Here is a 26,775-nt window from a genome sequence, read left to right on the forward strand (position 1 = left end):
GTTCAGAGAAACAAATTACTCAGGTCTTTTAACCAGAAGAACCTGGGGACAGAGGTATGGGTCAGGCTGAAGAAATGAAAAGTGCCCAGTTGTTGGGAGCACTGAGACCCCAGATCTTGAATTTCTTGTAATCTCCTGATGAGTGCCTACAGCTGCTCTGAGCACGAGACCTTCAGGAGTTCCTGATGGCAGGAGAGTGGTTTCTGGTGGGTTTGGCTGGGGCATGGCTATCTCTATATAATCTGCCCCTGAACACAATAAAGGGGGCATTCTTGGGGAATTCAAAGATGACCCGTGTCGTTGTCTCTCTGTCTGTGTGTGTCTGTGTATTTTAACCTCCAGCCCCCTTGCCTGAAGCTCACGAACTGGGTGCCAGTGCACAGAGCTGGGGGCGCAGTGCGTGGCACCCAGTCAATGGCAGGAGCCTTTGCTAGAAGCCACCCTCACCCCGGGACTGGAAGACTGAAGGGAATGTAAATTTCTGGGAGATACTGCCTTAGTTGGTGGGGCCCCAGCACATCAATTCAAAGCCCCACAATTGCTTCTAACGCTCTACCCCCAGTCACATAACCTCACCTGCATAGAGGCTGGGTGTTTGTCAAACAATTAACTACATATCCCCTGCCACTAAGAGAGAATAGGGATCCCTTTGTAGAGTCACCCCCCCCACCCCTACACACACACCTACCTGAGACAGAGCATCCCACTGAACTCAAGCCTATTCTGAGTAGGCTGGCTAGCCAATGAGTTCCTGGCATCTCCCTGTCTCCGCCTCACAATGCTGGGATTTCAGTACGTGCAGCCACATACACTTTTTCATATGAGCGCCGGGGATTTGAACTCATGTCCCCAAGGTGGGAGGTTTTTTTTTTGTTTTTTTTTTTTGGTCAATTCCATCCCTTTTCCTGCTCCACTGGAGTCTTCTCCCCATACTCCACTCTCCTGGTCCTGTCAGCTGCTCCCCTGACTTCACTGTTTTCTTTGCAGGGCATCCTAGCCCAGCCCCAGCCCTGGTGGAAGATCCAGCTGTTCATGTGGGAGCCGGTGCTGTTCGGGACCTGGGACGGTGTGTTCACATCCTGCATGATCAACATTTTTGGGGTTGTGCTTTTCTTGAGGACCGGCTGGCTGGTGGTGAGTGACGAGCTGGTGGCCCTGGAACCTTTCTGGTGGGCCCGGGACATGCAAGAGCATCTAGGATCCCACAGCTTAGGGAATAGACTCCTGAAGCACAGATTCTTCTGGAAGGAGAAGCGGGAAGCACAGTGTACAGCTGGCAGTGTTTTTAGCGTATGAATCCTGGGAGCCTGGGCCTCAGAGCTTCCCCAGTCAGAGCCTCAGGATGGACTGGGCTCTATGGGGTCAGGGCTTATTGTGGGTGGGACTAGAAAGAGGGCAAGGATCAGAGAGATGGTGACTTTTACTCTAGTCTGTGACCCTTCTGGACTTCCTGGTATTTGTCACATCACTTTGTGCCCCTCTGAAACACCAACCCATGCGCACGTGGTTCCTCTCTCACAGTTCCTCTCTCACTGCCCCTGGCCTTGTTCATAGGGCTCCTTGGTTGGAGGTACAAGATCCTCCCTCTCAGGATTTATCGCCCAGGACAGACCCTCTTGTAGTAGAGTCTGATGGTTAAGTTCATCTTCAACACTGGGCACAAAGGACCTCTTTTTTATGCCTTGGGCAAAAATAACACTAGGGTGCTTCCCTTGCAGATGTATACCTGAGCCTGACACCCTGTCTTCTCACAAAGTGAACTTCAATAGCTCCAACAGGCAGAACAAAAGACCACCCGGTTAAGAATTACACACTGGTGAATGCCTGGTGTGTGCAGACTCAAATGCTGCCAAGGGGATTGTAAAATGAAAGCTTTTTGTAAAATGCAGGCTTTTGTCCCTCTGGTGGTAGAGACTCACGGTAAGAGAGGGCTCCAGAGCATTAAGGCTCCTAGGGGTGGAACCTTGCTGTGGACGCAAGGTGTCTGGGAAAGCTGTCTGGAGGGGAGTTGGAGGCTTGAAGGCTGGATTGGGCTGGAGAGGTGAAGGAAGACAGCCATTCAGAGGGACTATTGTCCACAAGTGCTTGCCAGAGACATAGCCAGTGCTGTGGGACACACACACACACACACACACACACACACACACACACACACACGAGGTACATTGTCAGGTAAGGCTTTAGTCAAAGCATTTCTGTTGCAGTCTAGAGGCAGAATGCTCCCTTGGGAAGCCTCAGACTTAAATCTTATTGTTAATATTTTGTGTTGTTGTTGTTGTTGTTTTTTCCCCCTGAAGTTGTCAGTGTCAGGAAAGAAGGCAGCTCCACACTGATCCTTTAGCTATCTGTTTATTTATTTGATTTTTAAGAAATGACCATCTAAGTTGGGCATGGTGGTACATGCCTTTAATCTGGATTAAAGCATTTAGTAGGCAGAGGGAGGTGGTATCTCTGTGAGTTTGAGCCCAGCCTGGTCTATAGAATTCCAGGACAGCTAAAGATACACAGAGAAACCCTGTCCCCTCGCCCCCCCAAAAAAGGGGAAAAAAAAGAAAAGAAAAGGCCATCTAAAATGATCCATCCCCAAAGTGAAGGTATAAGTTGTGTATTCACTGCTAATTGTTGTGTAATGAACGGCCTCAGAACGTCAGCAGCTATGGCACACGTGTGTGTTCTGTGCTTCTGAGGTCTACATACTCAAGGCCCCTGTGAGGCTGCAGTTGCTGTCAGTCAGGCACATGTGGAGTCTCTCCTGGATCACCCAAGTATCACGTGGCAAACTTTTGCCACATCTCTCGATCTCCTTGTGGGGTTGTCTCTTTCTGAGGCTGCAGATTTCCACCAAGACCTCAGACAGAATAGGAGAAAACTCCTGCATGCAGAGGTGGCTGTCATCTCTTCAATGTCCTAGCCTCAGAAATGATGCCCATCACTTCTGTGGGACGCTGAAACAGGTCCACACAGGGCAGGAGACCACACAAGGACAGGAACACCAGAGGCAGGGGTCTCAGGCCAGCTTTGAGTTTGTCTGTCTTTTTGTTCTAAAATAACCTCTGTCTTTCAGCTCTGCCTTTGGTATCAGACTTTTGATCATGAAAAGAAAAAGATAAATATGCAATGCCAAAAACGAGACTGAGTGTCCAGGGTAGGAAATTGAAATAGATATAATGCCAAAAGCATTTCTTAAATAGAAAATATTAGCTCTAAAACAACATGGAGACATAGTTTATGAACTGTTATAGTGACAGTTCTGGTCTGAAGAGCCAGCGTTGTTCTTGGGATGGGATATTTATATATCCATAAATAACTAAATATCTATATATATCTATATCAATGTATACAGCTTTCAAGTGTGAACAAAAGGAGAAGATAGTTCTGTAGGATTTCATTGAAAGTGTAATGTTAGCAAAGTTGGTAGCGGGAACACTCTGATGTCATGCTCAGGTGTCCATGTCTTGGGGACACCAGCATCCTGGGGACCTGGGGCTGCGCTGAGTGGAGGGAGCCACATGGGCACTTTGGCTTCTGTCAAGCCCTTCTCCACCCTTGGTCTTGCTCCTACCGCCTAGCACTGCCACCACACCCAGGAGTTCAGCAATTTCCTTTGCCATCTGGCAGTAGCTGGGCTTGGCACACGTGGCTGTTGGCATTCTCTTCCTGAAGGGAGCTCACGGCTGTCCCTGTGCACCAGTCTAGGCCTTGGGGACATTCCGAGGGTGCATTTATAAGCTGTGTAACAATAATTGATAATAATAGCATAACATTATAGCAAAATAAGATATAGCAAGGAAGGCTTATCAAACACTTATGTGACAGGTGGCTGTCAAGGTGACATAAATGTGTTTAATTCTCTGAAATTGAGTATTTCCTGACAGTTGTGAGGCAGACATCGTCTGTTTTATGAGGAGACAACTCCGCACTATGAAATAGCGAAGGCACAGCTGAGGAGCTGCTTTCTGTCTGCTCCCACTGCACACAGTAGGCCCGCAGAGCCCAGCTTTCTGCAGACAGACATCCTCCGTCTGCTCCCACTGCACACAGTAGGCCCGCAGAGCCCAGCTTTCTGCAGACAGACATCCTCCCGTCTATTCCCACTACATACAGTAGACCCGCAGAGCCCAGCTCTCTGCAGACAGACATCCCCCGTCTGCTCCCACTGCACACAGTAGGCCCGCAGAGCCCAGCTCTCTGCAGACATCCTCCTGTCTGCTCCCACTGTACACAGTAGGCCCGCAGAGCCCAGCTCTCTGCAGACAGATGTCCCTCTGTCTGCTCCTACTGCACACAGTAGGCCTGCAGAGCCCAGCTCTCTGCAGACAGACATCCCCTAAGGGACCCACCCTTGGCTTAGGTCTCCAGACTAGGTCAGATGTGCAGAGTCCCCTCTTTTTTTGCCAAGGATTTGTGTGACTGGCAGTGACTACTGCTGCATTGTTACCATGGTTTGTTATGCTTTGGTGTGGCCCTGAGCCTCCCATGGATTTTTTGTTTCCTTTCTTTGTTGGTTTTGTTTGCTGGGCTTGAACCCAGGTCTCATAGGCGAGTGCTCTGTCAGAGAGCTACACCTTGCATTTCATTTCTGTTCTGTTTTATTTTCTCAAGGAGATTGACATAATGAACAAAGATACCCTTAACACTAAAATAAAAAATAAACAAAAATTGTGAGAGGGGATCGTTGAAGAGCCTATGTTTGTCTCCTGAGCACTTCTAGTTGACCAGGTCTCACTGGTAGGCCAGTTGACCAGTGTGTCTCTGAGAGTGCCTCTCCCAGTGGCCTGCAATTGAGGAGTGCTCAGGCTGCCTTGCTGGTCTGGGATGGAGAGCAAGATTGCAGGCAGGCAATGACAGCAACGGGAGGAGGAAATCCTGAGTACTGAGTCTTCAAGGCTGCTTTGGAGTTAACCTGGCAAGCTGTGGAATGAGTCGAAAGGGCTTCCTAGTGAGGGCTACTGGTGTGGGTAAGGGAATGGCAGGGAGAGTGCGTAGCCTTTCATGCTAGGTCATGGTTACCTGCATGGCAGATTTGCAGGCTCCTGGTGAGTCTCTCTGTTTTAATTTGGTTTTTGTGTATAGGAGTGTTTGACTACCTATCTGTGCACCTGGTGCCTGAGGGGTCAGGGGATCAACCCCCTGGATCCCCTGGAACTGGAATTGCAGATGGTTGTGAACTACCGTGTGGGTGCTGGCAACCGAACCCCGATCTTCTCCAAGAACAGCAAGTGCTCTGACTGCTGAGCTGTGTCATCTCCCCGCGGGGCTGGCGAGTCTCCAGAGTTGCAATCATCTTAGCCACATGTGGTATAAAGTCATTGGAGTTTGAAGGGTGGGCCCTCCACCCATTTGAAACTTCTTGTAGGCCTTTGCTCAGAAGAACCAGGAGGTACTTCATACTTCTCCTCGTCCCTCTGCGGCCCCTTTGGGCAGTGGCTAACTCAGTGGGTGGTGGTGCTCAGTGCTTCTTTTGGGAACAGCTCTAGTGAGATGTCGCTCCTCAATCTGACACCTCTTCCCCTTCTGTTGCAGGGAAACACAGGTGTGCTCCTGGGCTTGCTCCTGGTGTCCTTCGTCATCCTCGTGGCCCTCATCACCGTGCTGTCTGGCATTGGCGTCGCAGAGCATGGTGGGATAGGCAGTGGTGGTGTCTACTCCATGATCTCCTCAGTCCTTGGTGGGCAGATGGGAGGCACTGTTGGGCTGTTGTATGTGTTTGGACAGGTGAGACCGCAGCGTGAGTCAACGCCTTGCCTCTACCTGTTCCTTTGCCATCATCTTCTCTTCCCCTTCTTAGTTTGCCCCAGGGGAGGCAAGGGTGGAGACAAGGGCCCCACTTGACAGAGGACCACACTGGGGTCTGGGGGGAGCTTGTACCAGCAATCTAGATTGGGAGCCTGAACTCCCATTTCTACCTCATGAATTCCTGGTGTGCCCAGGCCAGGGGCTGGTAGCTCTCACTTCTGCTACCTTTCTAGGAGGGATGTGCATGGCAGGGAGCCCTCTGCGTTTTGCCCTGTGGGTGGGTGTTGTGCCTCTGCCAGAGGCCTTTCCTGAAAGTAGTCCTTTCCTATGGAGGTGAAGCTCTGACAGGTCTGCTGGCTTGGGTGGCCTTAAGCGACCACAGGCCCTCGGGTGGACACTAGGTTGAGGTGCATGCCAATGAGAAGGCCACACATTGGCATGGACACAGCAGGAAGAAAACCAGCAGGCAGGAAGAAATTCCACGGCTCATCTAAAGCTTAGATGGCTGGGACACAGAGATGGGGGTTTGATGCTGGGAAGGCAACACTCATGCATGAAGAAGTAGCTTTTTGTAAGCGTGGCTTGGACCAAAAGGGTTTTTAATGGAAAAACAATGATGGTGGCTGAAAAACAATTTAAAAAGAAAAAAAAATGGGTTTTGTTGTTTTTCATTTGAACCAGCAGAGGCATCAGTGTAAATACACCGTATTCCCTAACAGCACAAAGCCGAGTGCACAAGTGTGTGTGTGTGCACACATGTGTTGAGTGTGAGAAAGTATGTGTGAGTGTGCACGTGTGTGCTAGTGTATTTGTGTGTGAGTGTGTGTGCATGGGTGTGAATGTGTGTGTGTGCATGGGTGTGTGAGTGTGAGTGTGTGTGCATGGGTGTATGAGTGTGTGTGCATGGGTGTGTGAGTGTATGTGTGCATGGGCATTGTGACCACTAAGTCAGCTTGGCAAAATAATCCTGTCTCTAAAGAAAAACAAAAACAAAAAACAAAAAACCCACACCAAACAAAAATCCAAACAACAGAAAACCCCACCAAGCCAACCCTCAGAGGACAGAAAATAGCAAGCAAAACCCACCAACTCTTCGATTTTGGAGCATTTTTGAAGCTGGATTTTCACAGGAGGAAAAAGATCAAGCAATAACGTAAGGTTTATGCAGACGTTACAAAACCCAAGAGTTGGGAACACGCGTGGCCTCTGTGACAGTCATTTCGTAATAGCCGACAGGCATCACAGCCTGTGTTGCCAATCCTAAGAGCTGCCACAGGAGCTGCAGGCTGGCCACATGGACAGCCTCAGGTTCCCCACTCTCTGGGCAGACAGAAGATGAGGACCCCCAATGGGGAGAGGACACGGGGTCATCCAGACTAGAAGAAAGAGTGTTCACAAAGATTTGCCCAGCAGAGGCAGCCATGGTGAGAAACTTCTGGGCCCCGGCCTCTGTCCAGCAGTCCCTGTAGTCAGTGCCTGCGGATCCCTGACTGACTGAGCTCATCTGGGCAGAGTCTCTGGCTAGGGTGCTGTACCTTCCAATCCTTTCACCAACTTCCGACTTTGATTTGCTTGGCCTTTGCTGAGGATGTTGGCACACACACTTGCAGGGATGCTGACCTGCAGGGTTTGTGAGAGGCCTTTGTCTGGTTTTGGTGTGGGGCTAACGCTGGCTTTAAGGACTCAGTTGGAGTATGAGGTTCCCTTCTCTTCCAGTCTTTGGTGTTAACTCTTTAAATGCTAAGTGGAGCAGAACAGTGTAACCATCTGGTCCTGGTTTTCTCTGTTGGCCTTTGTTTCAAATTTCCTGATTATTAGCATATTCCCTGCTGTCTTGATCTGTTTTGTGTAATGTTGGTAGGTTGTGTCTTTCCACATATTTCTCTGCTTCATCCATGTTCTCTAGAATACTGACATATATGTGTTCCCCTTCAATCCTCTTTGTTTCTTTATGTCCGTGGTTAATGTCACTTCTCTCATCCCTTACTTTAATCATTTGAATTCACCTATCCTCTTGACCAAGCTAGATAAAGAATTATCTGCATTTTTATTTCATCTTAAATTGCAAAGGAGGGGCCGGGCAGTGGTGGCGCACGCCTTTAATCCCAGCCCTTGGGAGGCAGAGGCAGGCGGATGTCTGTGAGTTCGAGACCAGCCTGGTCTACAAGAGCTATTTCCAAGACAGGCTCCAAAGCCACAGAGAAACCCTGTCTTGAAAAACCAAAAAAAAAAAAAAAAAAATTGCAAAGGAGGCTTTCGTTGTGACGTTTTCATGTGAAATTTGTCTTTATCAGACCCTTCCCCCATGTCCCGATTTCTTCTTTGGGTCCTTCCTTCTCCGATAGCCTTCTTTCTTTCTTATTTCATGTCACATAGCAAGCAACTAACTCTTTTGGTCTTACTATGTAAGCCCGACTGGCCTGGAACTCACAGTGCTAGTCTTTAATTTAACAGAGCTCTGTCTGTCTCCACCTCCTGAGCTCTGGGATTAAAGGTGTGGGCCACCACCACCTGCATTATTTTTTATTTTTAATTGTGTGCGTATGCCTGTGATGTTGCGGTTTTGTGCATATGAGGACAGTGCTCATGGGGGCAGTAGGGGGGGTTGGATTCCTGGGGTTGGAGTTAGCAGGTGGTTGGAGTCCTCTATAACGTCTAATATATGCTACTAACCCCGGAGCTGTCTCTAACCCCTATATTTTATTTTATTTATTTATTTATTTTTTTGGTTTTACGAGACAGGGTTTCTCTGTAGCTTTGGGAGCCTGTCCTAGAACTAGCTCTTGTAGACCAGGCTGGTCTCGAACTCACAGAGATCCGCCTGCCTCTGCCTCCCGAGTGCTGAGATTAAAGGCGTGCGTCACCACCGCCCGCCCTAACCCCTATATTTTAAAACTATTATTTTTAGTTTTTTGAGAAGTTCATATGATGTGTTTTGAGCATATTCAAGCATACCCCAACTCTTCCCAATTCACCCCTCTTTCCTTACCCACCCAACTTTGTGTCTTTTTCCCCCTCATCTATAGCCTAGGATGGCCTTGAACCCACAGTGAGCCTCCTACCTCTGCCTCTTAAATGCTAGAATTACAGACCTATATGCCTGATTGGAATCATTATTTTAAAATTTTGCCATGTGGCCTGGAGAGATGGCTCAGCAATTAGGAAAGAGCACCAACTGCTCTCCCAGAAGACCTGAGTTCGACCCCCAGCACCCGTACGATGGTCCACAAACACCTGTGACTCCAGTGTCAGTGGGTCTGACTTCCTTGTGGGTACCAGTTACCCAAGTGGTGCACAGACATACATACAAACAAAGAGCCCATCCATGTAAAATAAAATTTAATAAATTAATAAAAAGCACCACATGAAATAACCATAAAATAAAAACGTTAAAAAAAATCTTGCTATGTTCTGTACACACTCAATCCTTTCTCCCTCACTTCTGAGGCCTGGATAGCCACCCTGTCCTATGGGACCAGACCCACGGCCAGAGGACCAGAAAGCAGCTAGAAGCCCTCCTCCCACCCCGTGCCACTCAACGGTGGGACATCCGAGGGGCTCTGTTGGGTTACTTACTTAGATGTGAAAATGTCTGCCTTCAGCCTGAGTTGACTATGCAGAAATATTTCTCATGGCTAATCAGCAAGAGTGGAGGATCAGAAAGCCTTTTTAGACCAGAGGCCTGGAGGTTTCATGGAGGGAGTGAGCACATCCACTATCCATACCGACTGCCGACTGCAGTCTAAATTAGACTTTGTGCCTGAAGGAGAGTGAGGAGAGATGTTTCCATCAGGACCCAGAACTCCTGAACACCTGACTCAGCCAAAACAAATACCCTGGGATGGAGGTGTTCTCCCCTGAGACTATGCCTCTTCCTCTCTTTAGAGTGGTGAGCACCACCCCACCTCAGGTGGCGGGTTGTTACAGATGTTTCCATGTCGAGAATGGTAAAGATAGAGAGAAGTCCCTGATTATGAAGAAGGAAAACAGTTTCCAAACGTAATGAGCTCTGGGAATGTTTACAGAAACTCAGCAATGCTTTCTGAGGAAGAGCTTTTTCCAGCCTGGATGCCTGAGGGCTTGCTCAGGAAGGCTTGGGGTTCAGACCCGCCCTGTGTCAGCTGTCTCAAGCCGGATGTGGGCTGAGGCCCTGAGCTCTGAGCCAGAAGGGAGTATCCTTTCTGCATTGTAGGAGCTCATGCATGGGCTCCTGTTCCCCTGAGGCGGGTTCACTTTGTAACTGGGTGCAAGGTACTTTTGTCAGAACACCCCAAATGTGTGCAAGTGTGGTGATGGGCATGTCTATCTGTTAACTATGTGAAGGCAATACAGCAACTCTGGAGGCATGGTGGCTCTCCCCTTCTCCCTACTCAGGATCTATACAGCCCCGTCTATCTGAATATTGCCCAAGTAATCGAGCTAGTCTTGAATTCACAATCCTCCTGCCTCTACCTTCTTAGTGCTTGGGCTGTCAGACAAGTGCTCTCATCCCTAGCTTGATAGCGAACACTGACTGTCAACTCGGTTGGCTGTGGAAGGGCTTAGTAACACCCACCTCTCGCTATGTCTGTGAGGTTGGCAATCGAGGATCAAAGAGCTGTCCTGACCGTGGGCGCCACAGTCCAGTAAGCTGGGGATTGGATGCAACAAAAAGCAGAAGAGGCAGTCGGAGCAGATGATAAAGTTTTCCTCAGCAGGTCCATAAATGCTGCTACCACCACCGATGAACATCAGACTCCGGTTTCGGCAGCCTCTCAACACAGACCCTCTCCAGTGACTGCCAGGGAGCTTCCAGACCCTTGGCTTGAGACTGTTTGCTGCATCTTGGTCCCTCTTGCTCTGAGGTTTTCATCTTCTTGGACATAGCAGCCATTGGCTTATCTGGTTCTCCAGCTTGTCAATGGCCATGGTGGGACTACCCAGTCTCTTCCTGCACAGGCCAACGCAATCAACCCCCTTTTGGAATTACATATGTGTTTGCTGAACCCTGGCAGGGAGAGAGTGCTTATGCTTGTCTATGTTTGCAGTGGAACACAGGTTTCCTCTTACCTAAGCAACAGGAGGACGTGGTAGCATTGTGCTGTGTTGTCAGGGGTTGGCCAAGCCAACAGGACTTCTCCCAGGCAGATTTATCTGAGTTAGAAAGCTGCAGTGAGGTAGTCATGGTCACAGATGAGGGTACTTGGCTATGAAGGTTGGTACATCACACGGTATTCAGCGAGGGCTCATGTCACGCTCGGCAAATGGAGGGCACCCAGGAGAGAAACCACGACTGGATTCTTTAACCTGCATTTGGTATGTGCACTTGCCTGATTCTATGTTCACATGGTTATAGGTGCATGTGTGTGGGCATGTGTGTGTGTGTCTGTGCGTGTTGTGGAGGCCTGAAGCTGACGTTGTTTTCCTTGGTTACTCTTTATTTATCGAGGCAGGGTTTCTTGCCGAATTTAGAACTGGCTAATTCCAGTTAGAGGATTCCTGGAGATCCCCTTTGTATGTCTCCGAGTGGAATGCTAGGATTACCATTGGCCCCCACACCTGACCGACTTTTCCCATGAGTTCTGGGGATTTGAACGCTGGCCTTCACATTTGTGCAACGAATGCTTTGTCCACTGAGCCATCTTCCCAGACCAATGTTTTCTTTTGAAAGGGTGTCTGTATTCTTGGTGTAGGAGGTAGTAGCATCTGGACCCGGATAATTCTATAGCACTGGCTTTAAGTGTAGTGTTTGCCGAGCGACAGGAGAAAGAAGAAAGAGTTCACCAGAAAAGGAAGAACTTGAGCAAATATTTGTTCGTGGGACAGTGGCAAGGGTTGGGCTGCACTGGCGAGGGTAACCAGCAGAGCCTGGGGCTCAGTGAAGTGACCGAGCTAAGGAGGGAAGGGGACTGACGGTGATGTTTGTGCAAAGCGATGCTCATGCCTGTAGTGGCATTTCATTTGTATTTTAATAAATAAAGCTTGCCTGAAGATCAGAAAAGAAAAACAGCCACACTGGCCAGCCATACAGACCAGGCAACAACGACACAATGACACACACTGTTCTTTTGTTTTGTTTTTGTTTTCCAAGACAGGGTTTCTGTGTAGCCTTGACTATCCTGGAACTCACTTTGTAGACCAGGCTGGCCTCAGACTCACAGAGATCCACCTGCCTCTACCTCCTGAGTGCTGGGATTAAAGGCATGCGCCACCACGGCCTGATTTAATATCACACATCTTTAATCCCAGTAGTCACACTAGTTTGCCATAGAAACCTGGCGGTAGTGGTACACACCCGTAGTCCCAGAACTAGAGAGGATTGTAAAATGGGAGGAAAAAGCTCATTCTCAATCTCATTCTGCGATTCCTGGAGGCAGGATCACCATTTCAGACTGTGGTCACGGCAAGAGACTGTGGCTGGCTGCTTTGTTTTTCTGACCTTCAGGTTGAACCCTAATTTCTCTCTCTGAGTTTTTATTAATCGTGCTTCACATACCATCAACACTTTATTACATTTGTTTATTGTGCATGTGTGTATGAATGTATGTGTTTGTATGTGTGTATGTATGTGCAAACTGCGTATGTATATGTTTGTGTGTATATGTGTATATTGTGTATGTATGTTGTGTATGTGTATATTGTGTGTGTGTATGTTGTACATGTAGAAATGCTCAACCTCCTTAGCCATCAGAGAAATGCAAATCAAAATAACGCTGAGATTTCATCTTACACCTGTCAGAATGGCTAAGATCAAAAACACTGATGACAGCTTATGCTGGAGAGGTTGTGGAATAAGAGGAACACTCCTCCATTGCTGGTGGGAGTGCAAACTAGTATAGCTGCTTTGAGTATTAAATGCCTTTCAGCCATTTGAGATTCATCTGTTGAGAGTTCTCTGTTTAGGTCTGTTAAAAAAAAAAGTACCCCATTTTTTAAACTGGATTATTTGTTCTTTTGAGGTCAAGTTTCTTGAGTTCTTTGTATATTTTGGAGATCAGTTCTCTGTCTGATGTGGGGTTGGGGATGATCTTTTTCCATTCTGTAGGCTGCCATTTTGTCTTGTTGACTGTGTCCTTTGCTTTACAGAAGCTTCTCAGTTTCAGGAGGTCCCATTTATTAATTGTTGCTCTCAGTGGCGGTGCTGTACCCTAACTGAGTATTGGGATTACTGTGTGCCACCATGCCTGGCAGCCAGATAAGTAGAGGAATAATACTGCCAGGAATTATGGCTCATGTCTGTAATTCCAGAAATCAGGTTGCTGAGGCAGAAGGATTACTGCGAGTTTGAAGCTAACTTGGGATATATAGGAGATCTAGGCCAGTCTGGGCTACAGTGTTAAATCCTGCCTTTATTATGCCAGTGCTATGGGTCCCCCAGAGTCCCCCAGAGTTTGAGTTTGTGTGCAAAAGCAAGGAGCCTTTATTGCAGGCTCAAGCGTGGGCTCTTCATCCATTTTGACACATGGATCAGAGAGCATGGGCTCAGCTATGGCAGGGTTTTTTTTTTTTTAAATTATTTATTTATCATTACACAGTGTTCTGTCTGCATGCCAGAAGAGGGAACCAGATCAAATTACAGATGGTTGTGAGCCACCATATGGTTGCTGGGAACTGAACTGAGGACCTCTGGAAGAGCAGCCAGTGCTCTTAACCTCTGAGCCATCTCTCCAGCCCCTATGGCAGGGTTTTTAAGGAGTAAAGGATGGGGTGGGGAGGGGAATTCGGATTTAGATGGGGGCTGAGCTTCTGATTGGGCAGGAGTGGGGCAGCAGGAGTCGTGTCAAACAGGGATTGGTACAGGCTTTGCAGCAAGGAAATTGGCAACCTATGTATGTTAGGAAAGCTGGCCTAACTGTTCTGGAGCATCTAGTACTTGTTTGTCTCAATTCTGATTGGTCCCCCGCAGGGTACAGTCTGTGGTTTTTCCTGGTTATTTTAAGGGAGAGGCCTAGTATTGTTAGACTACAGCCTGTCATGGCTGCACTAATGTTAAGTTAGGCCTCTTCAGTCTCAACCAAAACCAAATGATACAAACCAAACCAAAACGACATGACTTACAGGCCCGGAAGAGTTTTTTTCAGTAAAGTGCTTGTTTGTAAGCCTGGGAACATGTATGTGATCCCCAGAACCACTATGAAAACCAAACACGGTGTGATGACATGTACCAGAGAGGAAGAGATGAGAGGATCCATGGGCTGCTGGTCAGCCAGCCTGGCCTACTGGGCCAGCCCTAGGCTACCGGGAGACCCTGGTTCAATAAAGACATGGTGGCGTACGCCTTTAATCCCAGCACTTGGGAGGCAGAGGCAGGCAGATCTCTGTGAGTTCAAGGCCAGCCTGGTCTACAAGAGCAAGTTCTAGGACAGGCCCCAAAGCTACAGAAAAACCCTGTCTCAAAAAAAAAAGTCAAAAGAAACTGCATTCCAATATCTGTGGGAGTGCGCTGCTGTGGCTCTGAGGACAGGGCCCTGCATGCACGTTTGTTGTCCGATTTAGTTCTTGAATAAAGCAAGCAGAGAAGGCCAAAGGCCTTTTGACCCAGTATTCCATAATCTTTTTGCCTTGGTTACCATTGACAGCTCTCAACCTGGGGCTCATTCTTCTCTTGTTCAAAATATGGATGAGCAAAAATGGGGCTTGGAGGCAGGTTCCCTTGTGGAAGAGCAGGTTTGACCTGGTACTGCCTCCCAGGCAGTGAGCCACAGTGCTGGGGTGTGTGTGTGTGTGTGTGTATGTATGTATGTATGTATGTATGTATGTGTGTGTGTGCATGCACGTGCATGTATGTGTCTGCATGTGTGGGCATGTGTGTGTGTGCATGCGTGCATGTGCATGTATGTGTCTGCATGTGTGGGCGTGTATGTGTGTGCATGCACTTATGCACGTGTGTGTGTCTGTGAGCAGGCAGGTCTGGAGCTGATGCCTCTCTGTGGCTGGTTCTCACCTGGAATTGGCTGGTGTGTGTATGCGTGTGCATGCACTCATGCACGTGTGAGTGTGTGTGTGTGTGTGTGTGTGTGTGTGTGTGTGAGTATGTCTGTGAGCAGGCAGGTCCGAAGCTGATGCCTCCCTGTGGCAGTGTGTTGCAGGTGCCATGTACATCACTGGCTTTGCCGAGTCCATCTCAGATCTGCTGGGTTTGGGGAACATCTGGGCTGTGCGAGGAATTTCAGTTGCTGTACTTCTGGCTCTGCTGGGCATCAACCTAGCCGGTGTCAAGTGGATAATCCGCCTCCAGCTGCTGCTGCTGTTCTTGCTGGCTGTCTCAACCCTCGACTTCGTAGTGGGTTCTTTCACCCACCTGGACCCAGGTAGGCCCTTCAAGTGCAGTCCTTTGTAGATGCTGATGGGTGTAATTTGCTGAGCACCCTTTCCTCCCACTGGCTGTACCTACAATTCGGGTGGGGTGGGCCTTGTCAAGCGAGCAGCTGCGGCTCCCTGGGCCCACAAGCTCCTTTACGTACAATATGCATGCGCACGCCCATGCACATTTACTTCATGGATTTTCCACGATTCTCTTTTGTTTCTTACTATTAAAATATACAGAAAATGTAGATAACACAATTTCCTCAAAACAAAACACAAGCAGGTGGGCAGGGACCAAATTTATAGCAACGATTGGGATATGGGGCAAGAAAGAAACGCGGAGCAGAGAGGAAAGCGGACTCTGAGGTTGTCTGCCCATTTCCTTTATTTTAAGAGCTTGATGTAAATGTAGGTTTCTGAGCATGGTGGAGCCTGATTGTACATATCTGGGAGGCTGAGGCCCAGGCAGGACGATTATAAACAAAATACCGAAACAAGCAAACCACGACAAATGGTGACAATTGTCATTTCACAGAGATGGCTACCAAAATGTTTGATTATCTATTGCTTTCTATGCTAAATTATTTCTCAGAATAAAAATGTGTGTTCCTTACCTAAGTTTAAAAACAATCAAAAGGCCGGGGATAGCTTTTCACTCTTTTGAATGAAGCAAAAGGTCTATCCTTTTCTTATTTTATTGGCACAAAATTTCGCTGTGTAGCTCCTAGAACTCTCTCTGTAGACCAGGCTGGCCTTGAACTCACAGTGATCCACCTGCCTCTGCCTCCTGAGTACTGGGACTGAAGGTGTGTATCACCATATCCACTGAATATTGAAACTATTCAATGAACCCATCACCAACGGATCCAGCTGCTTGCAACCTGTGGGCAGCCTAAGACCATGAGAAAACACAGATATTTACGTATGATTCATAACAGTAGCAAAATTACAGTTATAGAGTAGCAATGAAAATAATGTTGTGGTGGTGGGGGTTTACTACAACATGAGGAACTGTATTAGAGGGTCACAGCTCTAGGAAGGTTGAGAATCACCGAACTACTCTAACCTAGGGTTTGCTCAGCTTCTTGAAAGCCCAGCAGTGTGAACCCTACATCCCACCACTCTGACATAACTTTGCCACTTTCAGATTTGTGTTATTTTAGCATCAGGGTCAACTATGCTTGTTCTCAGAAGGCACAACTGCCACCAGGATGCTATAGACAGGCCTGATAATGCACGGCCCAGGAACTCTATGTTTATATGGAACAGAGATCAGGCTTTAAAGAGAGAGGGAGATGGGCCCAACTGGTGTGATTAAAGCAATCTGCAGCCCAGACAGGGGCCTGTGATGGTGGTGGTGCGGGAGGAACCCACAGCTTATCTTACTTAGTCCTTTGTCTTGAGATGGGAGCAGTGATACCCATTTTACAAAGGAGGAAGCTATGGTTTGTGCTAAGACTTGGCAGAGCTAGGGTTTGAAGCTGGATATGATGCTGTAGCCTGTTCTGTGGTAGGAGGAGGCCTGTTTTCATATAGCAGGCTTGTCTGCTCTCTGCTTCCCCCTTTCGGGTCACCTCTGTAGGGGAATGTGTTACAGTAGTGTTGCAGGAATATCCTGACTTACAGGGAAGCCAGGATATACTTAGAACTGCAATAGGACAGCTCTGGGGTGGGGGCAGAGCCACAATAGGACAGCTCTGGAGACTGGAGCTGCAATGGGACAGCTCAGCCCTGGAGGAAAGGTGTCCAGACTATCGGGAAGCCAGGCTACCTGAAGCTGGTGCGTGGTGTCTCCCTGCAGGATCCTGCTTTTCTCCTGGAGAGCCTCTACAGCTAAGCTCTGCTCTGTTCCCTTACGTGAGCCTAGCAGAGCTATCTGCTTCTCTGGCCCAATATTTTCTTCTGCTAACACTCTGCTAAAGGGGGAAACCCCTGCAGAAATGTAGCAGTCTCCTCTGGCTCCTATGAAAAGTTGTTACTTTTTTCTGCCTGTCCTTGCTCAGCCCCCACTTAAGGAGAGTCCTAGCCAGGTTCTTCTGTTCTGCTCTGCCTTGCTGAGGCCCCCTAGGGAGCGTCTCAGCAAGGTTTTTCAGCTCAATCCCCAATTCAGCCAGAATGAAGGTCATCACCCAAGACTCTTTTGAGAATGAGATTTATTTGGGAAGGAGGAGTCCAGGAGAGTGGCTGCCTCTGCCGGGAAGGGATTAACAGCAGCTCCCTGGCAACCTTAGGGCAGCCTCTAACTAGAGCAGTGGAGAGGCTTATATAGGGCTTCTTAGGGGTGGAGTTTTCCCAGGGAGAAGATTTTCTGCTCAGGGATTGGTCAGTTTAGCTGGTCAGGGGGCAGAGATGACTCTGATTTCATGGCCAGACTGTCTTTCTTTCTCTGGTCCTTTTGAGCTTTTTGACTCTAAGGACCAGGGCATATTTCTTTTGCTGGCTCAGATTCTAGGGACAAGGTGTGTTTCTTTAAAGTTAGTTTCAGAGCCAGGGTACATGTCTTTAGTCCTGGGTTCAGGGATAAAGATGTTTCTTTCCCTAGCTCAGGTCTCAGATCCGGGGTGTATTTCTTTCACTGACTCTGGGTTCAGAGTCAGGGTGCTCAGTGATTGGCTGGCTTCCCGCTCCAGTTGTCCCTTTTACCCTACACCCCCTGCATTGTATTCGTCCTAATTACAGACGGTTGTGAACCGCTTGGCGTGGGCACAGAATCGAACTCAGGTACTCTGGAAGAACAGCAAGTGCTCTTAACTAGTGAGCCATCTCTTCCGCCCCCAGGTCTTGCCTTTTAAACGCTGTTGGCTGTAGGCTGTCCAGAGTTGAGTTGGAGGGTAGTACCATTTCTTCAGATATTACCTTTAAATGTCAGAAGCTGCATACCCTCTGAATTCCCTGGACGTTCCCTACTGACATCCAGAAGCTCCGCCGACTTAAGCTCCCCTGACTCCTACACAGAAGGGGTCCTCAGGACTCACTCCGGTGCCAAGGGCCTGGTGGTGGCCCTGGCTCACCTGAAATGTTTTCCCGTGCTACCTGGGGCTTCTCTGCAGGACCGAAGGTGGGCTCTTTCCTGGCCTTGTACCATCCGGCAGCAATGGCTCTCACACTGAGGGTGACAGACTGGCCTTTGACTGCCAAACTGTCAACAAAGGGAGAAACAGTCCACCCAGTCCCTGACTCCCTGCCCTCCCCTCCACTGTCACGGTTGCTAAGATACTACAGTTGATTGGCAGGGCAGTGCCGCTGGCCACCATGAACTTCACTAGTTTTCCTTCTTCATTGGTGACGTTCTTGGCTGCTCCTCTAAGTAACTCTAAATGCTTTTACTTCCTTCTGGTCAATACATTAGTGGGGTGTTGTATGAGCTGAAACTTTTTTTTTCAATAATTCCCATAGCAACAGGCCCTTCTAATATCTGTTTTTGGCATCATTGGTTTTATCAAACAGACTGTTTTCTCTGCAGTTAAAAACCCACACTGAAACCAGGCCATAAACCTGTGGGATGGATTTAGCAAAATGACTTCAACTATTAAGGGGAAAAAAGACATTTGAAAAAAGACTGGAGGGAACCGTGCCTGGATGTTAACAGTGGTTGCTCAGCTGTATTATTTCAATTCTACTTTTCCTTCATTTGGCTGGTATTACTTTTTTTAAGATTTATTAATTTGTTAATATTTGCGTGTGTTGCCTGTATGTGTGTATATGCACTATATACATGCCTGGTATCTGAGGAGGCCAAAATAGGGAATCAATCAGCTCCCCTGGGTGGTGAGGAACTGCCATGTGGGTTCTGGGAACTGAACCTGGATCCTCTGTAAGAACAGTAGGAGCTCTTAGCCACTCTCCAGACTAGTGTTACTGTTTATATTTACACACGTACACACACACACACGTATATACACACACATATACATGCATACGTATACATAATACTCACACACATATACATGCATACATATACATAATACTCACATACATATACAACACACACACACACACACACACACACACAGAAGACTGGCTACCCTGACATCCTCTTCTGGCCTCTGGGGGCACCAGGCACACAGGCACAAATGTGGTGCACAGATAGACATAAACAGATAAAACACCCATACTCAAAAGTTAACATTTGAAAAATTAAACAAACAAACAAACAAAAATAACAGGTCAAAAGTTTTTAGATCTCCTTGTACTATGGTTCCCCTTTATTTGCATTTTAAAGTTAAACAAGTCAGACATAGCCTCATGCCTGTGATCTCAGGAAGCTGAGGCAGGAGGATTAGCCTGGGCTATAGAGTAAGACCCTGTCTCCAAAGAGGGAGAGAGGAAAAGACGAAAGAAAGCACGGAAAGGAAACTTTCTGTTTCTGTTATGAACCCCTAGACCCTGACACCCATAAAAGATGCTTAGACTCTGCCTTCCCACTCTGTTTTACACTCCTCTGGCCCAGGAGGAGAAGGGCATGTGTGCACGTGTTGAGTACACACAGGCCCACATTCCGCCACTGTCCCTGCTCCTGCTCTGGGGCACCTGTGGGCATCTTGTCTGTATGCAATGTAGTCACTCTAAAAATACATTTATTTTTTGAGATCATGATATATCATTTCCCATTCCCCCTTTCTCCCTCTAAACCTTCTCCCACACCCCTCCTTACTTGCTTTCAAATTCTTGCCTTTTTTCATTAATTGTTGTTACATGCATTTATGAATATACACACTGCATGACGTTCCCTGTTACTGATTTGAAAATACTTTGAGTTAAAAGTCCTATTACTGTGTTCTAGACTTCTCCAGTCTTGAACCTTTGCAGATGTGGCAGATGTGAGCATCCTGTTCAGATGTGGGAGCCTGCTTCTGCAGGAGCAAGTCATAAATAGAGTTCACAGGAGGACGGTAGAATGCACTTTAAATGTTGCTGGGCTCTGCCCTGCCACCTTCCAATTAGATTGTTCTGAACTCACAGTAGTGGTAGATACGAGTTATCGACCATATATATCTTGGGAAATATTGGGTGGGCATGATGTGGGAGTGTCATATATCAATCTGTTGATTTCATTGGTTAAGTAATAAACAAACTGCTTGGGCTCATAGCTTAGAACATAGGTGGGAGGAGTAAACAGAAAAGAATGCTGGGAGGAAGAGGAAGTGAGCTCAGAGACTCAACAGCACTCCTCTCCGGGGCAGACGCCTCAGAGAAGCCATGCTCCCATCTCCAGGGTGGACGTGAGAGCTCTGCTCTCTGAGGCACACACGATGAAGCTCCGACCCAGGATGGACGTAGGCTAGAATCTCCCCAGTAAGCCACCTTGTGGGCTACAGCAGATTATTAGAGATGGGCTAGTCCAGGTACAAGAGTTAGCGTAGAAGAGGCTAGATAGAAATGGGCCAAGCAGTGATTAAAAGAATACAGTGTCTGTGTAATGATTTCGGATAAAGCTAGCCATGCAGGTGGCCGGGTGCCGGGGGCGCAGCTCCGCCGCTCTTATTACTACATGGGCACAATCTTTTAAATGTCTGCCATTGTGTAGGTTCAAGTATGTATTCCTTTTCTTTCCATTTGTTTTTTGTAAACCATTGAGGTTAATTTTTTCACGTTTGTATTGCCTCTTTTGTCTCTTTTCTCTTGAATTGTCTATAATTCTGTTCTCTCCCACTTGGTTCTCTTGTTTCCTGATGGTTCCTAAAGCTCTCTCTACCTTATCAGTGAATCCGACACAGACAATGTTGGCTTACTTCTGATGCATGCTAGATGCGTGCTACAGACATTGAAGCTTTCCCTGATGTCATCTCTCCTTTTAAAATTCTATGTAAAGAAGTAATACATACATAAAATGCCCATTTTGATCCAAGCTATATGCTCTATTTATTTCCTCGTGTGTTTTCCTGAGCTAAAATGTACTCGGTGTGTTAAGTCCCTGGGTCTGCTTGAACAACTGCTACAACCACAGAGCCCAAAACCACAGAGATTTATTCTCACATAGTTCTGAAGGCCAGAAGTCTGGAATCAAAAGTGCCTGGGGGTCACTGTCCCTGCAAGTTCTTCCTTCTTCTTCTTAGGCTTCCAGAAGCCCAGGTGTTCCTTAGGAGTGGCTGATTGTTCTCGTTCTGTCCATCTTCACATGGCCCTGCTCTGTCTTTCCCCTGTGTACACAGTGTTTTAACAAAATAACATAATGTGTCACTGCAGATACAGTGAACCTGATAATCCAGATGGGGATCTTTAGGTACATCCTCTGCAAGACTCTGTTTCCAAATGGGGTCTCATTTACAGGTTCTTAGGTCTTGGTGAGAACACACATTTGGAGGCCACCGTTTGCCCCCCCTCCACAGTCCATCACTTTTGATTTGCTTTATTTTTCTATGGCCAATCACTATGTAGAAAACGCCCCCATAGAACTTTCAGCTGCCCCTGGGGTCGACCCGGAGCCCCTCTTGTGGAAACCCCTCTCCTGCCTTGCTTTTCCTAGAGAGGCTACTCCGTGCTGGGTCCCAGCTGGTGTGCAGGAGCTCCCCACCTCTCTGCCCAGGGCCTGGACCCTCTCCTGTGGGTCCCAGAAAGTATCCCTTCTCTGCCTTCACATGAAAATGCTTTGGATTAGAACTGTGAAATCATCTTGCTTCCTTCTACCACTCCACGGCGTGATGTGTTTGGTGCTATTCTGATTCCCAAGCCTGCTTCTTCTCCAATGTTAAACATCTCCTCTCTACCCATGAGGCCCTACAGTTCCATAACAAAAACTTGTTAGATTTAAATTTATTTTGAATTTTTATGTGTGTGTATCTGAACATGCATGTGGGTTCCCATAGAATACGGGAAAGGGTGTCGGATCCCCTAGAATTGGAGCTGTAGGTAGTTCTGAGCCACCATGTGGGTGCTGAGAACTGAACCTGGATCCTCTAGAAGAGCAGCCAGTGCTCTTAACCACAGAACCATCTCTCAAGCCCTTGTAACAACAACAACAACAACAAAATCTATTTATCAGCTGGAGCACCTTCAATTTTGGAATTACAGCTATTTTTTTGAGAGTCTCCCCTTCCACACACACATTTTTTCTATTTTATATGTGTTCTTTTTTAAAAAAATTATAAACTGAATGGCCCATTAACTCAGGCTTCTTATTAACTCTTATAACTTATATTAGCCCATTATTCTTGTCTATGTTAGCCACATGGCTCGGTACCTTTTTCAGAGAGGCAGTCACATCTTGCTTGTTCTGTGTCTGGATCACACCTACAGACTGCAGAATCCTCTTCCCAGAATTCTCCTGTTCTCATTGCCCCACCTCTACTTCCTGCATGGTTGACCCACCTATACTTCCTGCCTGACTACTGGCCAATCAGCATTTTATTAAACAAGTATAAGAAACAAATGTTTACAGGGTAAAACCATTGTCCCACAGGAATCCCCCCCATTTTTTTTTAAGAACAGGAACTCTGAATCTAATATCCTTTGTTTAGGTTTTCTTCTGACCATTATCCATAACAACTTGTATCCAACATTCTAAACAAAGGAAAACATCCATAGTCCATTTTTGGGGAATGTGGTAGAGTTTTCCAGGCTACTTCCTGTAGAATTGGGGTGCTGATAATCTTATGGGGACCTAAAGAAAATTTAGAATTATGATCAAGTCATGTTCTTTAAGTCAGAATCTTTCCATGCTGGCCTTGAACTCAAAATCCTCAACCTTCTCAGCACGGCAATTACAAATGTGTACTACCATATCCACCCAGCTTACCCTCTTCCCCCATTAAATTCTAACCCTAGCAATCCTCCTTCAAAACCAGTTTTAATTTCTGCAGCTTAGGTTGCCCACAAAGAATATTAAATGAAAAATTTGAGATATAATTCATGGATTTTTATCAACATTACATGAATTGTTCATAAGGTTCCCAATTATTCTGTTTTGCTTTTGTTACGCTCTCACTTCATCGTAGGTATGTGTAGGGAAATGCAGGATTTAGTGGGCTTTGCAGGGTTGGTCATCCCTGGGATCCTGGAACTGTTCCCTGGGGACATTCGATGAGCACCACAGTTGGATATTGGAATTCTTGGTTTGACTCCTGGAGCTTGGCCTGGTGCTTGGCTGTGGATCTCTGCATCTGCTTCCATCAGTTACTGGATGAAGGCTCTCTGATGACAATGAGGACATACACTCACCAATATGATTACAGGGGAGGCCCGTTCAGTCAGGCACCCTCTCCACTGGGAGCAGAACTCCTGGTGTGAACATTTGTTGTTTGAAATGCTTTTAAATTTTAAATTATTTGTGTGTGTGTGTGCACGCGCGCGCGCAAGAGAGAGAGAAAGAGAGAGAGAGAGAGAGAGAGAGAGAGAGAGAGAGAGAGAGAGAGGAGAGAGAGAATGCATGTGCACACTGTTTCCTTTTGTCTCAAGATGCCTCTCTGTGTCATATTCTCTCTCTGCCCTGCCTTTCCTCACCACCTGGTTATGCCCTGGAGGCTGGCAGCAAGGGTCTCTTTTTCCTTCTCCTCCTCTGGTCCCATCTTTCCCAAAGCACAAACTCCTGCCCCAGACCCAGACTGGCACTGCACAAAGCTGAACAGCATAGCAGTTTAGACATGGTACTTCCAAGCATGTGTCTTAAAGCTTCTAGAATGCCATTTGGGGGCTCATATGTTCATTTATATAAGATGAGCCTCGGGCCAAAATGATCTCACTGCCATGAAAGTCAGGCAGATATAGAGAAAATGCATTTTAGAAAGTGAAGTGACATGTGGTGTGTTTTAATTCTAGGTTCTACATTTTAAAACGAAACTGTGAGCCTCCAGGCTTAATCCTTTGGTTATCCAGGAAGGCACTTGCCACAGTTCAGTGACAGACCCTGCATTTTACAGCTCACATCCCACACTCTGCTCCACCCCGGTCCCATGATGTCTCCCCTCAGTCAGTCAGCCAACAGGGTCTGGGGCAGGCTCATCTCATGCAGAATCCAGCAGGTGGAAGCGGCTTGGTGAGGCTGGGGCTTGGTTTTGCCTATGCAGAGGTCAAAATCGCTGCTTGGAAGCTGTATAAAAGGAGCAGCAAGCATGCCTGCCGCTGCTCTCTGCTGAAATGGCTACATCCAGGGTTCCATTGAGCGCGCGATCTCTAAATCCAGGACTTTTGCTAAACTCTGAGCCCTTTCTGCTTGTTTGTTAGTTTGGGTTTTTGTAGGGTCTCGCTGTGGTCCAGGCTGACCTGGAACTTTCTCTATAGCCAAAGGATGTTCTTGAACTTCTGATCCTCCTGCCTCCACCTTCCATGTGCTGGTATCAACGACATGTCCTGTCATGCCCAGCTTTTATCTGTGACGCCTGATATGTTTTGCACATTGGCCGTATGTGTTGATTTGAAGTAGCATTTTCCCCTTTAGTCTGTGACATAATGCCTTGGCTTTTTTCTTGGTCTTCCTATACCTCACATCTGGTCAGGAGAGCACGGGGCTCAGTCCTCTGCTGTGGGTGAGAACCCCATGCCTTCTTCCTCATCGTCCATGCTGCCCTGGTTCACCTGCTTTCCCAGATTTCTTCAACCCAGCCCCCATATTGCCAATTCCTATGGTCCACATACCACCTTGAATTAAAGTCAAGACACTCATACCCCCCATTCATTATCTTTATTTTTAAACATTATGATAAATGTTATTATCTTTTAAAAGTAGAATCATCTTTTATTTGTTGACAATCTCATACATGTAAACAATGGATCTTGATCCTGTCCACCCCAACACCCCTTTTTTATATTCCCTAAACATCCACTAAGCACCCTCCTGCCACCTTCTGGCCCACTCGGGTTTTGCTGTTGCTTTAGTAACCCACCAAAGCCAGTCGGTACTTTCTGTTGAGTACCGACCGCTGATCTTGTTGGCTTATCTTCTGCAGACAAGCGTAGCTTCCGTGAGTTTGTGAGTGAAACGACCACGGCATGTATCTAGAGAACAGCATCTCCCAGCGCTCCTCTCCATACCTTGGCTCCTACATTCCTTCTGTCTCTCTTCCGAGATGGTGTCTGAGTCACGAGGGTGGGACAGAACACTCATGGTCACTTAGATTTAGCACTTTGACCAGTTGTGAGTCCCTGGTCAAGGCTGAGGGCAGCACTAATCTATGGGTAGACATATCACTATTTAGATAGCAAAACCACACTGTAACAGAGGCTGGGCAGGGTTATTTCCCTACCTCAGAGATGCAGAAGCAGCCATTTCTAGGGACCCAGGCCTCTGTGTTCATCTCCTTGCTGGTCTAACATACGAGAGAGGCAAAATTTGGGAGTTGACAGACCTAGGTTCCTGCCTAAGGCCTACGCCCCAGCCGTGGACTTTTGAGCAGGTTTGTAGTATAGGTATGAGTTCCGTCCTGTAGGCCAAGGTGGACACAAACATTTTGGCTGCTCCTCTAGAGCTTAGAGTCAGCCTGCGTGGTTGGCTAAGAAGGGCAAGGCTTAGGTTTTCCAGAATTGCTCAGTACTGGCTTATGGAGATAGGCTGTAAATACTGCTATGTAGAAGTGTCCACTAGGTGAAAGACAGCCAGACTGCATGGCCTTTTCTGTCTGTGGCAACCATGAGGGACATCTCCGTGCCCTTACTGCCCATACACCTACCTGTCTTGTCCCCATCTCTAGGACTCTGCTTCACTCTTGGGACAGAAATGGGGGCCAGGTTACCACTGTGGCATCACCTTCCCAGCCACCTTTCTCCAGCCCCTCACAGTGGACACCAACTCTGCACGCTTTGTCTCCGAGTGTTTTCTGGGCTGCGGTCAGGTCTGCCCGAAGGGCCTTGCAGTGCCCTCAGTGGCCTCTGTGTGGAGTTGCAGTCTGTTGGTTCTCTGGCCTCTGGGCAGGAGGCCTTATCCTAGGGCAACTGGCTCAGCCCTTTTCCCTTTCCCCGTCCTAGGAGGAAACGCTCCCTGTGTGTGGTGGATTGCTCCTCTTGAGCTGGTGCTTACATTTTGTACTGGGACTAGGGATGGGTGGAGCCATTCATCAAGGACTGTCACACATGCTCTCAAGTGACCCTCATAAACAACACTGGACAGGGTCTGGGAAGGTTAATTCAGAGAGGCAGAAGCAGCAGCCTGGAGAAGGGAAGTGAGCTCTGAGAACTCAGGCCTCTGTGTGCGACTAGCAACCAGCTCCTTGCTGGTCCCGCAGAGAGGGGCTAAGCCTGGCTATAGACAAAGAACTCTTTCAGTGAGGGTCCCTGACTTTCACTCCAGCCTTAGTCCCCAGAGCCCTGAACCCTGCCTGCACCCAAAAGCCCCAGTGGAGGCTGAGGGGAAGCAGGGAGAATCTTAAGCTCTGGTTGAGTCGGGCACCTCTGGGTGGAGACTGTCCATCTATGTTTCCAAACTGCTTGGGGTCTGGGATCCCTGCCCCTTGTCCTCTGTTTGTGCAGGCCTTTGCCCCGCCTTCTTCAGAGACAGGCAATGAGGTCCAGTGGGGGTCAAGACTATGGCTCTCCATGCCCGGGCTCCCAGAGACCTGGAGTCAAGAGTGGCCTAGAGTGTGCTGAGAGGGGGGCTCTGATCTTTGTTCTAAACTTCTCATGTGACTGACACTCAGCCAAGCATTGCACTCACACACACACACACACATACACACACACACACACACACACACACATGAGGAAACAGCAAGCAGCACTGGTTGCTAGGCACCCTACGTGTATTTGAAACAACCAGCTGGGGGCGGTGAGAAGACATTGTCCACTTTATGGACAAGGGAGTTGAGGTCCCAAAGAGCTTCTAAAACT

General features: G+C 47.7%; 1 protein-coding gene across 1 annotated transcript in view; it reads left to right on the plus strand.

Annotated features, from left to right (window-relative positions):
- Positions 1-990: 990 nt before the first annotated feature.
- Slc12a8 (solute carrier family 12 member 8) overlaps positions 991-26,775 on the plus strand; it is a 136,118-nt gene continuing 110,333 nt past the window's right edge. Inside the window, exons 1-3 of the mRNA XM_026786962.1 lie at positions 991-1,134; positions 5,524-5,715; positions 14,795-15,026. Coding sequence (XP_026642763.1) covers positions 1,033-1,134; positions 5,524-5,715; positions 14,795-15,026 — 526 coding nt within the window. The 5' untranslated portion in view covers positions 991-1,032. The remainder of the gene's footprint in view (positions 1,135-5,523; positions 5,716-14,794; positions 15,027-26,775) is intronic.

This window comes from Microtus ochrogaster, chromosome 2 (assembly GCF_000317375.1).
Source record: "Microtus ochrogaster isolate Prairie Vole_2 chromosome 2, MicOch1.0, whole genome shotgun sequence".
NCBI lineage: Eukaryota > Metazoa > Chordata > Mammalia > Rodentia > Cricetidae > Microtus > Microtus ochrogaster.